Source organism: Trematomus bernacchii, unplaced genomic scaffold, assembly GCF_902827165.1.
Source record: "Trematomus bernacchii unplaced genomic scaffold, fTreBer1.1, whole genome shotgun sequence".
NCBI lineage: Eukaryota > Metazoa > Chordata > Actinopteri > Perciformes > Nototheniidae > Trematomus > Trematomus bernacchii.
This window is the reverse complement of record NW_022987727.1, coordinates 1,296,563-1,314,030: the sequence shown is the minus strand read 5'-3', so window position 1 is coordinate 1,314,030 and position 17,468 is coordinate 1,296,563. Positions and strand designations below refer to the sequence as shown.

At 39.3% G+C, this 17,468-nt stretch overlaps 1 protein-coding gene across 1 annotated transcript; it reads right to left on the bottom strand.

Moving 5' to 3' along the window:
* Positions 1–1,078: 1,078 nt before the first annotated feature.
* Positions 1,079–15,367, bottom strand: tead3a (TEA domain family member 3 a). Its single transcript, XM_034144745.1, is given in 13 exon segments — positions 1,079–2,961; positions 4,798–4,950; positions 5,045–5,185; positions 5,876–6,046; positions 6,140–6,273; positions 6,360–6,421; positions 6,501–6,544; positions 6,781–6,891; positions 7,290–7,301; positions 8,500–8,562; positions 8,894–8,958; positions 15,131–15,148; positions 15,151–15,367. Coding segments are annotated over 13 exon segments (1,233 nt in total). The 5' UTR covers positions 15,296–15,367; the 3' UTR covers positions 1,079–2,847.
* Positions 15,368–17,468: the final 2,101 nt, after the last annotated feature.

The window sequence follows — 17,468 nt, the reverse complement described above, 5'->3', positions numbered from 1 at the left end:
GCAGCATAAAAAGACATGGCATTGTACAATAAAAATTAAAGGACAAGAAATAACATGAAGAACTATCCAATCACTTTTATCTTTAGGGCAATTAAACATTTTATTTTGATATCCTGTTAAACTTAACAGGTGTTAGTGTTTTTTTTTTTTGTTAAATTCTAATAGAATTTTTTAGTACTACGTTTTTTTTGTGTTTCTTGGAAAGTAAAGGTTATAGACTGTGAAAGATTCTTATCACCTACACCTACTTGTTTATGTATGCCTTGGATAGTTGCCATCTCATATTCAACAGATCCGGCTGCTTTGAATGTGTGTGAGTATTAGTGTTCCTGAGTTGATGGAATCTTGTATGGCAGTCTCTGCGTCTTTATGAATGATAGTAAATGGGTGGATGCTGAAGGAAAAGTGCTATATAAATGCAGTCCATTTACAGATAGCAAAAGCTGTGTTGATAAATATCAACCTTTGCCCTAAATAAGCTCTATTATGACACGTATGTATCTTTCATTTCAGTGGTGCACATAAAAGCAGCATACTTTCCCATTGGCCAAACAAAAACTGCCAATATGAATACTTTTATAGCATTTTTTTAACATTAAGGAATCATTACAATGAATGGCACTGTTTGTTTCTATCACACCAATATCTCAACACATGTGATAATTAATACAAATAAGATCATGTTTCCGTGAAGAGGAGACACTTGTCACACACAAATGCCAAGTCTATATAACTGAGGTGACAGCCCCATCTAGCAGACTGAATGAGAAATGCAACCTATGTCATGACATTTTCAGTGTGTAACACAAGGGGGGGTGATTAATCAGGTGACATACGTTGTTAAAACTGTTCAAGTGGCTATAACATAACAAAAAAGATAATTGAAATTGCTGTAGATATAGGAATGCAATACACAGAAGACATTATGACTTGTCGTAGTACAAAAACTACAGATGAGGACACTGAAACTAAAGCAAATAAATAGGCCTGTGCAGTATATGGGATTTCACTTAATTAGGGATTGACGTTTAAACATTAATTAATTCCTTTCCCATGCAGCCAAAGTGTTAGTATAAAAACTCTAAATGATACACAATTTTGCAAACACCATGTGATTTTATTGGTACAGCATGAAGGCACAGATTTAATTCACTGAGCAGAATTGACCAAAGGAGTGATGAGGCACAGCCAACCAGAGTACAGTGATAGGAAAAATAAAAGAATAAACATTTTTAGCTGACCAGAAAGTGAATATGGTTATTTAAAACTGAACCAGTCGGCTTTTACTTTCATGGTCGAGACAAATCGTTGTCACTTTTCACATGGTTAAAGATAATCCTGCCTGGAAAGGGCGTAATAGAGTCAAAAAACACTTACTATATAAAAAAGACTGGTAGCAACTTGTACCAGAAACCAAAAAATATTACATTGAACAAAAGAGAAAAAAAGCAATGAAAGCTGGATAATTTGTTAGTGTTATCAGACAAAAATCTACCCCAGTGCACTGTGGGTGACCGTAGTGTGGTCTGTACCATACATCATTTTGCATACATCCAAAAAGATACAACCAAAACAACCCATCATTTCTGATGCTTAGAGTAACACTTCTAGCCGTGCTGGTACAATACAAAAAAAGATAGTTCATCTTTACAAAAACGAGTCTATTTACCTTGTTTTGGTTTATAAACAGTACCATTACAAGTGTAGTGTACACGTCCTATACATCAGTGCTCCTCAGGTTAAGGCTTTATGAACCAAAGCACATTCTTATCCCAACTCACGTGGAGGTAGAAATACTGCAGCGAGCCCACACAGTCAGAGTTAAAACTGGATTTTGTTAATGAACAGTAAAAGATCATTTCTTTCTTTCAAAATGCTGCTGATACTAAAGTGTGAACTGAATATTAAACTAGCTGTGAACTATTTTTGATTCCAAAGACAGGTGAGCCTAACTTAAACACTTAAAAGGATGGCTCTCTTTACACATTACAACGTGTTTCAAATATAAATAGGACATTTACGTCTAGACATGTAGTGAATTGCATTCTGGGAAGAGGCAGACTTATATTTCCTGCTGCATTTCCCTTAGAGTTTTGATTAAACCAAGTGGAGTATAATAATGATTCTCCACACGAAGCAATGATAGAGGATACCCCAATTAAGGCTCTTTTCAATCCTTACAGAGATACTAAACTGCAGAAGGAAAAGTCATTGTGGAATAGTAACATTAACACTGATTAAATGATTTGATTGCCAATCTATATTCAAACTGGTCTCACATCAGTCACACCTATGCCGTAAATACATATGCCAGGAAAAGAGAATATACATCTTTAGTGCACCACAGCTACATTGCCCTTATAATGGATATGAAAATAGAATACCCTATATTAAACTTGTTTTATAGCATTTAGCTCTTATGTGTCTTTTCCTTTGCTTGTCAGTGGATACAATAAAAAAAAGACGAACACCTTTAATGCACCTTGATACATTGAGATGTGCTCAATCAGTTTCTCCAGGTGAGAGGTTAATGTGACTAAATCATTTCATGGATTACATCACAACACTTGGTGATAATTACTCACTTTTTTGTAGAAATCTATAATAAAAGAACTTCACTTTAGTGTTTAAGTCATGGGCTGTTTAAAAAAGGGTGCATAGTTTGCAGTGATGGAAAAGCATACACATACAAACAAGAGGTGTGACTAGAGTGTGACTGTTGGTCTGTTAAAACAAGTGTGTTGAGAGTACAGGAGTGGGGGTTCTGTGTGTTTGAGCTGGAAATAGTGTTTATGCTGTATGTATCAAAAAGTCTGTGGAGAGTCTCTGCATGCACACCATGTGCTGCTAGTCGTTAACTAGTCGATAAACGTGGTACTGTGCTCCATGTTCACTAGTGGACACCTCGAACACAAAGGCGATGCACAGCAGAGTCTCCTGAGTCTCTCTGTTGGACACCACCTAGCGAGAGAAAGAGGGAAACATGGTGGAGGTCAGCATCAAATCACGGACAAATAGACATAAGAACAACTTTTACCCCAGTGCCATACGTGAGCTGAACACAGCCAGACAATCACAGCACTAATGGAACTGAACTTATGCTCAACTAAGTACATGTTTACATCCAACTGCACTTTATATTCTACATCATACCGTTTTTATAGAACACCTATTTATTTCTAGTTTTGTAATCTTTCGACTCCACTTCGAGCAATACAATTACTAACAAAGCACTTATATACTAATAAAGGACTGGCTTATCTAAAGCTAGTTGAGTAGCACTTGAAATGTTTTGGCTCTATTGCCCCTTTCACACCGGCGCTTTTCCAGCTCCGGCTCGGCTCGCTTACGTCTCTCTTACGTCGAGGCGTGCAGGAAACTAAACCCACCTCCCCTGAACATGGGTCGACTGAAGAGTCTCGTCATGCCTGCCTACAAGCAGTAGCGCTGAGCAAAGTGACTAGAAGGCAACCACACACTTATAAAAAAAAACACACTTTATAAAGTCAGGCAACACTAACCAGGCTTCGTGTGATTCTGTTTATTTGTACCTTACTTTGACCATCCGTTCGCTGTTATTGATAATTATGGAGAGCAGGCAGACGTTTTGTTTGTTATTATAGCAGCTATCGGATGGAATCAATACATGGGCTGCACAGGTTGTCATGTCCGACTATCACAAGTAGAATCATAATGAAAAATACGCCGGTAAAAAGTGCCTGTAGAAAACGGCTTGGCAAGTAGTCAGTTTAGCTTCGGTTGCTATGCTAACATCACCCATGTTATACCAGAGAAACTTTCATAACAGCGTTGTGATGCCAAACAGCGTCAATTCAGACTGACACACATTCACTTAAGGGGAACTGGGGATATGTATCAGCTGCTTGTGTGACAGTCAGACAGTGAATACTTTAGAGCCGTGTGAGCTAACCCGGAGCTAACGGGAGAATACACTCCCGTGGAAGAGCAGCCAGCACTGCAGCGGTCGGTAAATGCCGCTGAAACACATTAATAAACAATGAACCACAGCACTCTGGAGAAACGTATAAGGTTGGAGAAGTCGTTATTTAATTTAATCTGGCTTCGTATGATTAAAAGCAACACTATCATCGACCCGACGCAGTCCCCCCCCGTTGTTGTTGTGAGCTCCGTTGGGGAAACAATCAGCGATGTAAACGGTGACGTCATGACGCAGCAGCGGCGGCTGGGCGGTGTGAACAGAGCGGGAGCTGAAAAGGGAAACCGGAGCTGAACCAGAAAAGCTCTAGCTAGGAGCTAGAAAGGGAAAAGCGCTGGTGTGAAAGCCGCATATGAAACCTGATGTACTTATATGATTCTGTTTTCTTCTAGTTTGTATCTTCTTGGTCGAACGCACTTATTGTAAGTCGCTTTGGATAAAAGCGTCAGCTAAATGCAATGTAATGTAATCATCAACTGCACTGATAAATACATGTACAATAACTTACTTATTGACTTGTTTACATTTTTTACTGCCTTGACCGCATTGTTCTTGTATTTGTATGGTAATGTTGTATTGTTTTGTAAGCGTACTGTTCAATGTATCATAGGTCCAATTTATAGTCATTTTATTTATTATATATGAAAAGTTTTAGCTTGTATTTTCAAAATGATACTTATACTGTATGTTATGTGTGATTGCACCATCGGGAATGCTTGGAATTTTGCTGTACTCTGTGTAAGTGACAATAAAGGAATCTAATCTAACTTATATTAAAACAAACAGAGACCTGTCAAGATATACTAATATAGGAAATAACATGAGGGGCCAACACACACCTGCAGGATGGTGAAGTTCTCGAGTACGCTGTTCATCATGTATTTCTCCGGCAGGTGTTTGAGCTTGTGGATGAAGTTGATCATATATTCACACATGGGCGAGCGATGGATGCGGAACACATACTTTCCTCCTTCCATGTGAGCATATTCTGTCTGAGAGAGAGAAATCCACACATAAACAATTAAACCATATCTTAAAACGGTTGCATATGAAATGCATTATGAGTATTCAATTAAAGCTTCTTACCTCCACCTTCTCGACCACCTGCTTGCCAAAGGAGCAGACCTTCGTTGAGACACTGATGGTAATGTTTTCTGTTCCACTGTACTGGCTGCTCACGCCGTAGAACACGCCGGAGCCTTCCTCGATGTCGCTGCTCAGGTCCGCCTGAAGCCAGCACAGAAAGATGGAGAATGAGTGTCAAGAGAGGAAAATAAATCAGTGGAAGCTAATAAAAAAGACAGATACAACCCTCTCTGATGTGTTTATTCCTTCAAATACCTGGGTCTGGATGGAAATACATTGTTCAGATATATTAAGTAACTAACTATGGCTGTACCAATGTATTTATTTGTATTTAAAGCTGCTTTTGTGGTCTTTGAATACATCTTTAAATCTCTTTTGTCATATTGTATAGTTTAAAAGAATGAGTAAACATGTATATATAAAAAAACTGTACATCATTAAAATGTTGATGTAGAATTGGAAAGAACAGGTTGATTGAAGCCTTCAACTATTTGTTGCAGCCTGATGACTAACACTGAATGTAAAGATTACTTTTGTTTATTTACCATCGCTATCAACTACTAATTTCCTGTGCCCTATCATCACACTGGCTTTGCTTTCCCAGTGTAGTGTAGCTGGTTGTAAACTGAGTTGTATAATGTATAAACTAACAATCTATCTAAATGAGTAATACAAATAAATCCAACGTAAAAACTGGAATGCATTTTGTGTTCAATGTCGTACAATACCCTAATAATCACCTGACTTCCTGGGGTCATTTTTTAATTACCCTGACCTACTTTTCTGCAGCGCGCCTGTAAAAAAGGGAGAATACTGGCATTGTGTACTGACCCAGAACTTGACCAGGAAGAATGCGTTGTGCGGCCCTTTTTCATACAGCTCCTTCAGGCCTCCCTTCTTCTCGGAGAACTTGTCGTAAATCTGCCTCACATCTATGGACTCCAAAACGGGGTCATTGTAACCCGGGTTTGACGGTCCAATGAGCACGAAAAGGTGTTTATACTGTAGGGAAGGAAGGAGAAGTGATAAGAAAACAATCGGAAAGGACATTAAAAAATATTATGTAGTATTTTATAAAGGTCTGGGTGTCTGTACCATCTCCCTTTCTTTCTGGATCTCCATAAATGCAGAGTACTCTAGTAGCCGTAGTTTTGCTGAGGCGATGGTTCTGTCTTGCCATACAGGAGCTGCTATGGCGGCGGGACGCTGGGGAGGCAGGGGCTCATAGCCTGTAAAACATTTAAATCAGGAAAACAATTAACATACCGAACATTATCGCTTAAAACTCAGTAAAAATCAGTGGGTTCACACTTACTGATAGGTGCAGCGACAGTGGGTGGTAGTGTAGTGTATGGTGGCTGTGCAAAGGGCTTGATGCTGCAAAAAGGAACACAAAATGATGAGACATTCTCCGGTTTAAACAAACAACACCAAATAATCTGCCAGTGATACTTACTCCTGAGAATGTCCAGCCTGTCCTGGCATAGGGCCGGGCCAAAACTAAACAAAAGGAAAGAAGGGAAATGGAGCAGATAGTATTACTCAGAGCTTTACCCAGAAGGTAGAAAAGAACAGATGCTTGACTGTGTGTGTGTGTGTGTGTGTGTGTGTGTGTGTGTGTGTGTGTGTGTGTGTGTGTGTGTGTGTGTGTGTGTGTGTGTGTGTGTGTGTGTGTGTGTGTGTGTGTGTGTGTGTGTGTGTGTGTGTGTGTGTGTGTGTGTGTGTGTGAGGCTCACTCTGACTGGTGGAGCGAACTGAGTCTGGGGTTTCATTACACTAGCAGACACAATCTGAGCTGACGAGAGGTTGGCCACCGTCTGCAGTGCCTTGTCTTTGGATACCTGGTCCTGAATAACAGAGAAAAAGGCGATACACAATGACAATGCTCCATCTGGTCAAATCCAGTCAAATTTAGAAGCAGCCAGCCTTCAAGGCCAGTGCAGACAGCAAGCCAGCCAACATGTTATACAGTAATTCAGCATGAAGCAGTAACTATGAGGGAAGACAGGACAGAGTGCAAAGCAGATACAGTGGGATGCCAAAGCAGAAAGAGCACCAAGGTAGCAGACTAGCTAACTGGAGCCATCACCAGTATTTAACTAAAGCCACTAAAAAAACAATGGAGTAATGAGCAGGATTTTTGAGTCTGGCGGTAAAACTGCAATGTGGGCTAGCAGTTATGTGATGCCAACCACAAAGCACAAAGCCTGAAGCAAAAGATTGTAGTTATATATCCAAAACTTACCAAGTTCATGGCCTACGGCAAAGGAGACACGTTAATAATTAACTTCAGTACATACAAAACAACAGCAGGTCACAGATTTTCTACTAGGCAATGAGGAAAAACACCTTCCTCTACACATACAACTCTTTGAAATTACTACACCCCTAACCTACACACTAAAAACACAGTATAGCCAAAATTATAATCTAACAGACATGACGAGCTACATCCTGTTGATGAATGCTGTGTTAAAGCTGAGAGCTAACATTTATACCAGGAAATATACCTGCGGGGAAATCTAAACATGTTCTCCAAATGGGCGGCAAGATAAATGCCTTTGGTGCAAAAAGATATCACACAGAACCTTTATAAGAGTGAAGAAAGAGGTATACAAAGTACTGAGGGAAGTTTCTTAGATTCAGACAGAGATCAGAAATGATTTTAAAGAGAAAACTGAAATTGGTCATGTGCACATGGACGAGGGGCCCATTAACTACTCCCTGTGTGTCTGAGTGTATGCAAGCCATTTATTTACGTTACTAAAGCCATGCACATGCTTAGTTCAAACGAGCCGACTACTGTATCTAATGTAATACACTTTCCAAAGCCACTTATTAAACAACATTACTGCCATGCATTTATAAAACTATTTCCAACATACTATGATAAAATACAACAAATCTGACTCTTATACTGAGCAACGCTCACGACTTCAAATACAGACGGAAAGCAATGTTTGAAAATAATACGAGTTTGCAAAGCCTGAGCATGCCGCGTCCTGTTCCCACTGCTAATAACAAAAATGATGGTATTACAAATCATGCAACTAACTATTTGTAAACTGGATGTACTCATCTCCATCCTCATGATTTAGTGCAACAGCCTTAGATGCCTGTATAGAAATCCAAGCATCACGGTAACACTAAATAGATATGTCATGCTTTATTATTTTAAATATGCCTTCTCGTAATACGTCCTAAGCTCCGACAAAGACGTATTTTTTGATTTTATTTAATGTTAGATTTAGGCCACATGCAGAGCGAAGCAGCTAACGTGTGTACCTTGAGGTTAGACTGAATCTCACGAGACTTTCTCTTGGCCAAGACTTGCAGGTGACTAGAGACCTGACGAAAGACAGGACGAAGGACAGAGGATGGGAGGAAAAAGGAAAGGAAAAGAAGAGGGGATGTGACTACAGAGGGAAGGGAGAGTTGATTCAGTGGGCACCCACCTTGATGCTGGTCTGGTATTCTCGTACCCTCTTACGCGCCAGAACCTGAATGTGACTAGACACCTATGAAGCCAGGGGGACCCCCATGAAAAAGCACACATTTAAGGGTTGATTTAGAATGAGAATCAGAATCAGGTTTATTAGCAGGTAGGTTTACACGTACGAGGAATTTGACTTGGTGTCGTGGTGCATAAAAACAAGAATTAAAAACACAGGTAGAGAACTAGAAAGATATTTAAAATAATAAAAAATAATAATAAAAAATATAACAGTATTTAGCCATTTAAAAAAGCCACGGGTCCTTTAATAATAATTGTATCAAAGTGAATGAGTAAATTACAACAGTTTATCATAAAACACATGTACTATCTTCTTCACTACTGCCTGTACATACCTGTTTGCGTGTGCGCGTCTTCCCTGTTCGTAGCTTGATATAGCGAGCAATCAGCTCATTTCGACCTAAAATTGAAAAAGGAATAGTTGAAATCAAAAATGTCTATCATTAAACCTTAGTCACGCACGATACAATATGTTCTGATCAAAATACGCCGTCATTACCTATTTTAACACATTTGCTTTACTTCAGTCAATATAGTCATCATATATATTTTTGATCAGGGGGTTCATAATAGTGATCCTTTCCTAAAAATGTATATAAAAGTAAAGACAGCCTCTCAATTTTCAGTGTTGGAGCCATTTAGAGCTTTTGATAAGTATGGAATAACCTGTCAATGTAATGGCCTATAATTATTAGTGATGATCTTGGCGTCATTAGTTTCATAAATCTAAAAGGTGTTCTGGTGAAATGACCTTAAATGTCATTTAACCGTAACTATTTGGCCAAGAAAAGAACATCTTCTTAAAAATTTGCCACAACTTTCAACCAAAGATAAATGAATGCTTGGTGTTGGTCGAAGCTCTTGTTATCAAGTTTAAGGCTTTTATTAGGGTTGTATTTTAAAACATGAATCTTCTTAAATACATTCAAGCTATGAGAGCGTCATGTTCAGCCTCGGAGTCACACGTTGTCAAACTGGTGGAACTGGTTTAGGCTGTTCTTAAAATTCCAGAACAATCTTTGAAGCAAAAGAAGATCGAGAGACTTGGAATCTTTTTCCATCCCATTTGAAATGAAGCCAGCAGAATATGAAAGTTGAATGTGACTGCACTTAAAGTTTGAGAAGATGGTAAGGCTATATCAATTTCCCTACCCAAACACACACACAGTGGGTATATGATATACAACGGGTGATCATTTAGAGGGAAATTGGGCAAGCTGGATGGCAGGCAATGTTGGAAAAGAAAGGAAAAAGAGACGAGAGTTCACCGTGTAGTTGTAAGACTTCTCACATGGGGTCACTAAAGACTGCATGGTCGGCCCTTTATTTCTCTGCCTCCCACAGCTACCATCCCCCACCTGGTGAGTCTTATCTGACCGTAAGCAACTCACTTTCTACACAGCTGCAAATGCAGATTGAGAGAGAAGCCAAAGATAATGGTGAGGAAATTAGCCCTTACATACTGATTCTATAGCTTTAATCATTTATTCTCACATCATGCACATCACAATCCTTCTTTCTGGGAAGTGATGCGATGGTATAACTTAGGTCACATCAGGCTGAGTCAGCTCTGTGGAGTTACCAGAACACAGAATTCCCCAAAATCAGCAGAGGGGTCTGACTCAGACTGAGGAGTCTGCTCCAATTCCCAAAACAGGACACATGCAGCTTCCTGCAGCCTACTGCTACTCCTCATAAGGACTGACCCTTTTCACCAGCAGTAAACACATGAGCCACTTATTATAATGCGTGTTATTTATTATAATGTGTTATTTTTGTTACAATCTTGCACTAATGTACATTCCCAAAGATTTTGATATTGAAGTGACTGTTATTTTGTATATATTGATTGTTGTGTTTTTTATCTTAAAGGTGGGGTAGGTAAGTTTGAGAAACCGGCTCGAGATCGCTAGAATTTGAAAATACACAACCGGAGAAAATCTGCCACTTCCTTACAGAGCCCCTCCTCCAACACACACGAACGCGCACATGACCAATGAGGGCACGAGATAAGTTTGTGCACAGATGGAAGGCTGACAGGCAGGTAGGCCATCCAGTTATTTTAGCCGGGCCGGCTAAAATGATTGGTCGTGCTTTTTAAAGTATTACGGCTTCCACAGATGACATTTTTTTATGGATTTTTTGTCAAAGCACTTAAGATATTCATTGCTATCAGGATGTTAAGAGCATTCCATGGAATATAACAAAAAGTGTATCTCAAGCCGGTTTCTCAAACTTACCTACCCTACCTTTAATGTGTGCATATGTGTAAATGTGTCTGTTGATTGTGTATATAGAATATGCATCTTTTATACATATCTGTATATTGTATAATATTTTTGTGTTCGGGATTGTTGGAAACGTCATTTCGATCTCTCTGTCTGTACACACAAACTGAAAGATTGCCATTAAAGTTGACTTTGATTTACTCCTTGGATTTCCTTCATCTGCAACAATGACCAAGCTTTCTTCAACTAATTTGGTTTATAGCTATGCTTTATGTTTATTTGGTCATTAGTTCAATGCGGTTACACAATTAAATTAGAAGTAAATGACTGGACAAATGACAAGATCTGCAAGGTGTCTTGCAAATATCTAGCTGCATATTTCACTCTGGACCATGCAGTATGACCATCTCTCAGCAGAGTGTGAAGAGGCCCTGCCAAATATGTATTTGACAATCTGCAGGAGACTGTCTCTGACCTAAACTGAGTTATTCCCATCTCTAAATGGAAACCCGCCTCAACAAAATTGACCCACACCAATCATAAACTTAAGGAGGAAAGCCATTTAGGAATTTCTTTTGAGAGACATGTTTTGAAAAAACTACACAAAGTCATGACGAAACATATTTTAGCTAAAGGAATAAATAAAAAAATCTGAATGGCTTTTATTTGTTTTCAGTACACCCATAATAATGGTGTTACATGCTTGACTGCATAGTTATTGGTGACCTCATAGTAGTTACATATGACTGAGGGCACAAAGACTGGAGCTCAAATATGACGGGCATAGTTTAGCCGTAGGGGGAACTTATTAGCATGCATTGGGGTAAAACAAATAGTTTGGTTTAGAGGTAAAGTCTGGGATTTTACATATTGGTAATTGGTATATTAGCTTAAAAGTCATATTTTCCGAGTCAAAATTGTACAATGTCAAGTAAAAGTACATCTATAGTATTCAAGGTTTCAAACATTTCTTTGGTTTGTACTCCTGTGGTGTATTGAAGGATAATTTAAGGAAATGTAATATGTGAAATGTATGATATGGATGGAAAGCACAGACTGAAATTCTGATAGAATCACTAATTATTATTGTAAAGCAAGGTTGTCTTCTTTCTTTACCTTGTTTTTCAAAAATCTTTATTTGGTAAACTGTAAAATAATCATAATAATTACAAAACATTTTTTTTATAAAAAAAAAGGTATACAATTTGACAAATAAAACGCAACATTTGAAAACTAAAATGTGTATTCAAAGGTTTTAAAGGATTGTATTAATAGGCAGTGACTCTAAAGTTGGAAAAAGAGCGTGGGGATTCTTTTCAGTGTCAGTGGCGCTTTCCAACGTGTGAATTTGTGTAACCAGTGGGACTATCCTTGTTTATACAGAAGGAAGTGGGGGTGGTCCACACAGCGAGCCCACACTTCCACAAAAGGAGAGAAGGCTGCAACGTTGAAACAAACTCTCTCTTTCTGTCGCATGGGAGCACATATTTAGTTTCCCCCACAACACACACTCCCACATACACAAACGCATGACACAGGCTGCTGCAGGCCGGAATGCCATCCCTCAGCCAAAAAAAAAGAGAGAGGAATGTTAGGAATGTTGGGTGGCAGCCAAGGACTTCAATAAGGTAGGAAGAAACGGTCAAAATACATCAAAGCTCCACTCACTGGCAGTGTACTGAGCAGATCCTAAAAAAATAGTCTTTAAGAAATGAATGTCCAGGAATGTGTGTTTTACTGGTTCATATGCTAACCCTACCCTGACCTGAAATGTCAACCTGCTCTAGTCTTGGACCCTGTTAGCGCGGGCTGTTTTTTTTACCTCGAAGTTAAATAGCCCCTGTCCCAAAATACCTCCAGGCAGATCACCTGGGCACAAACTGAGAGGTTTCTACAGAACCATCTCTGGAGTGGATCACTACCTTTGCTAGGAACCTTTTCAAGAACAAAGTTTCAGTTTTATAATATTCAGTAAAAGAAAAGACCAATAAAGTGTATGCAGTTGGAAAACATGAGCCATTATACTTGAAACTTATCTTTGTGTCGCTGTACAGCTTGTAGACACTCACTTCAGTAAGACATAAACATTATAAATTCTGAATCAAAAGATTGTTTTATGGGCTATTTTCCCTTTAATTCATTTGCTGAACAAATTGTGAGCTACTTAAGGATTTTCTTTTGAAATGTATCATATTGGGATGTATAGATTAAACACATGTTCTTGACTGTTAGACTTTGTGGTTTTTCTATTACTATATGTGTATAAGTTCATTGAAATGGATGCCCAGCAGGACCGAAGATCTATCTATCCATCAATCACCACAGTTTCATGGTGGGCTCAAAAGATTACTGTCAACATTTCAGTGTCCGACCACAATCAGCCTTCTGTTCCTGAGTTATGCCATTAAATAATTGCCAGGAAAGTGTTTTTGCAGAACATTATAAAATCACAGTGAAGTTGATTTCTGACATTTTGGATATTATTCTCCAGAAATGGTGTCACGAATAATTGAGTTATAGCCAAAATGCGTTTTGTGAAGTCATAGTGAACTCTGACCACCAGATTCTAGTCAGGTCATCATTGAGTCCAAGTGGACGATTGTGCCAGATATAAAAACTATTCCCTTAAGGCGTTCCTGAGATATTGCGTTCATGAGAATGTGATGGACAGACGAAAACATAATGCCTCCAGCGTAGACACTAGGGCTGAACGATTAATCGATTTTAAATCGAAATCGCGATTTTAAATGATGCAATTATCAAATCGCACAGCCTGCGATTTTTTGTAGTTTTTTTTGTTGTTCTTGTGTGTCAGTCATCCACACCAATCAGAAGTGCTGTGCTCCACATGTACCAGTGCTTGTTAACCAATCAGAAGTGGCCCATGAAAGTAGGTGATAGACAGATTGATCCAATCACCTGCCAAGTATTTTTGAAATACTTTTCCAAATGGCTTCCAATGGAGCTTTCCTAGATAGTTTGGTGAAACAAACCACCTGAGTCAGGTTAGTAATGCTCCATCACATGTTCTACATCTATTACAGGGTGGATCTTAAACTGAAGCTTGACTTTAAAGCAACCCAATGGAAGTTTCATGTAAGTTTAGTTCTTTCACGGCCCCTACACACGGCGGCGTGCGTTGACGCTTCAACGCTTCTGCCCATTCACTTTGAATGGGGTGACGTCACGATCCGCCGAACTGCATTGTGGGAGCAAAGCATAGCTTTTCTCGCGGTGCTCGCTGCAAAAGTAGAGCAATGTTCTACTTTTGAAGCCGAGGCGTCAGCCAATCAAATCCCGCGTATGCAAATCTGCCAGTACAAGCGCTAGCCAATCAAACCGCGTGTATGCTGAGACAGCCAGACCGCAGTTCATTTCCTCGTATGCCAAAAAATGGAGGAGAAAATAATCGTAGCGGTAGGGAATCACCCGGTGCTTTCAGTCCCTGTTCACCTACCGGGATACAAACCGGAGGAGCCAGGCATGGAGGGAGGTGGCAGAGACAGTGGGTGAAACTGGTAGGTTTTCGCCTGTTTGGGGAGTTTATATCCAGTGTACTTCGTTTGAATGGACAGCAGGCATAGACAGTATATTTAGCCAGCATGCAATGTTGCATAAAATAGCACCATAGACATGAATTAAAAATCGCTTATGGTGAGATTCATACACGGGAGCCTTTTTAAAGCCTTTTTACCCCGCTGCAAACAGAACCGTATTTTACAATAAACTTCCATTGGGTCGCTTTTTTATTTATTTAACCAGATAAAAAAGCATTGAGATAAAATCTCATTTAAAATGCTGACCTGGCCAAGAAGGCAGCAACGTTACACATAACACATACATATAAAATACAGAGAACATAACTAAGAAAACAAAAGACGAAAAGCAGTCACTACATTGTGCACATTTGGACAGTAAGAAAGGTACACTAATTATTACTGCAAGAGCAGCTGGTGGTGAAGACTTCAGACAACTTCAATTGAAAACATGCTATTGAGACAAGTGCCCTCAGTTTTAGGCTTGATTGAAGGTCATTCCAAGACCAAGGACCATAATAAAAACAAATATCGCAACTCAAATCGCAATCGCAATATCTGTCAGAAAAATCGCAATTAGATTATTTCCCCAAATCGTGCAGCCCTAGTAGACACATTTATTTGAATCATTTATCGTTTTGCAGCCCTACTCCCAAAGTTGCTGGACATAAGTGTAAACAAAACTGTCATTCGTAAGAGGCTATAGTATATGATACGACTACAATATATTTGGTCATTTTAAACTGAGTTGACACCATTAAAAGAATCACAAACAGTCATGTTAAGACAGACGTTTTCGGGTCCTTACCATACATCTTCCCCTCGTCTGAAAGTATGATCTTCCTCCTGCCGCAGGGAGGGTAGATGGCCAGGGCTTCATGGAAGCTCTGCTCGATGTCTGGACTCCAGACTCCCTCGGGGTCACCGTCCAATCCCCGGTCCGGCCCGTCTGCCACCTCTCCATCTGCACCATCCTCCTGAGCCCCGTCAGGGCTGCCACGGCAACTCCACTCCGACGCAATGATGACGGCTCGTGGCCACAACACACCTAGGACAACAGGACAGGACATTTCTGATAAGTTCTACTACTACGCCTACAGTTAACAAGAATATAGGCAAACTGTATCACTCATTATCCCAAATAGTACTTTTTTAAAAACTATTTCTCTTTGTACATAAAGGTAGACAATGGAAAACTTCTCATTTAGCCAGCAAATGTTGATTTGAAGCTTGAAATGACAATGGTGGCTGGCAGCTCCACATTTTAACATTTTATTTGGACTATTTTAAAAACAAGCACCGTGTAAAAAAGGTCTTAAACATGTACGTGACAGAGAGCTTCATACATGATGTATTGCTAAAAGTCTGAGGCTAAAGCTGTCAGCTAGTCCTAGTATTATAAATATGAAGAATTTGAGTTACACTGTTATTTTGTTCTTACATTACCCTGTCAGGCTGCATAGTTTGTTAAATGTAGCCTCACACTATCATGGTTAACTATTGCTGCTCTTGTACTGAATCCAGTTTTCAAGACGTGTTTTCTTCCACATTAAAAAAGCATTACACCATAATACCACAATGTGAGAGCAGAGAGCCATATTTGTTTTGATAGCTGATGTATTTAGACAAAAAGGCATGGCAATCAGCAAGGTATAAAGAAATGAATGCAGCCGTATGCTGGGTGTTTTGAAAACACAGTGCCGCTTTAAATCATCGATTAATGTAATGTAGACAAACCCTAAAGTGCATAGTCTACAAGTGTACAAGTAAAAATAAACTAAATAATCTTTCTGTATCTTCAACCCACCAAAGAACTGAAAGTAACCAGCACACACACCGCTGCCCACAACAATAGCTTGAAATCTATTGTGTGTCTTAACAATCACATTATTTAAAATAGAAAGGGCTTGTTAGGCAAACAAACATAAATATCCAGTTGCTCCGAAATTGAATTACTCCTTGGGAAAAATATGTTGTTTTGGAGTGAGAAGTGGACCACTTTTCATGTGGTAAAATTATTAAAATATTGTTAGATGTAAAACTACAAGTAGGGATGCTCCGATCGATCGGCCGCAGATCGATATCGGCCGATACTCACTCTCTGCTGATCGATCGGTGCTCTCTAAAAATGCCGATTGCGAGAGCCGATCGCATGACGTAAAATACATGACACTTTTCTCTGTGCGCGGCAAAACAAGCTCGCCAAAATGGCTTCACCAGTCTGGCAGTATTTTAAGGTGTCCGAAAATGACAATAAAATAGCGGTATGCAACGTGTGTGAAGCAGAAATCCTGCAGCTCCACCCGCTGTGACGGACCGGTGAGCGGAGCAAAACACACACTAAGAGTTAGACCTAACACACTTAGCTATTGTATCTACCTCTGGAACAAGCTAAACTAGTTAAACATATATTTATTCTTCACTGTCGGGTCGCTCATTACTGGATCAGCGAGCTGCATGAGACGATACTGACGGGCTGTCAGGGGAGGGAGAGAGGGAGAGAGGAAAAGAGAGCGCTTCCTCTCATTTCTCCCGTGTTATTATCCAAAGTTAATGTAAACTTGAATAATGTACTTCATTTGAATGTAATAATTATGTTGGTTGTTGTTTGTGGAAGCGCCAGTGAATGAGCCCCATTAACTGAGTGTAAACATCACTTTAAATGGAAGATCCCCACTCGATCGGATCGGTATCGGCCGATACTGATTCCGGCGATCGGCCCCAAAATGGCGATCGGAGCATCCCTAACTACAAGCACAATATCTATGCTAGGTATCAGAGCCTGGACAATCAGAGCCAATTTCTTAGATTACTGAATGTGCTACCTAACAACACAAGAGAATAATTAGAGCTCAAACGATTTGTCAATTAGTCAATGTATCCATTAGCCAAAGGACCTTAACCAAAAGTTCTGTTTTTAGTTTCTCAAATGAGAAGATTATCTGCTTTTTTCATCTTTCGAATTGTAACGGGCAGTTTTTTTATTATTATTTTCAGGCATTTTATAGACAAAACAACTAAATAAGATAATTGAAATCATGATTATCCCTACTTGCAACCCTAGTATGCACAATGTACAATCTAAATTAAATGTATAGTTAATCAAACTTAACTTTTATTTGTATATTTCATGGGCATTATTTTGA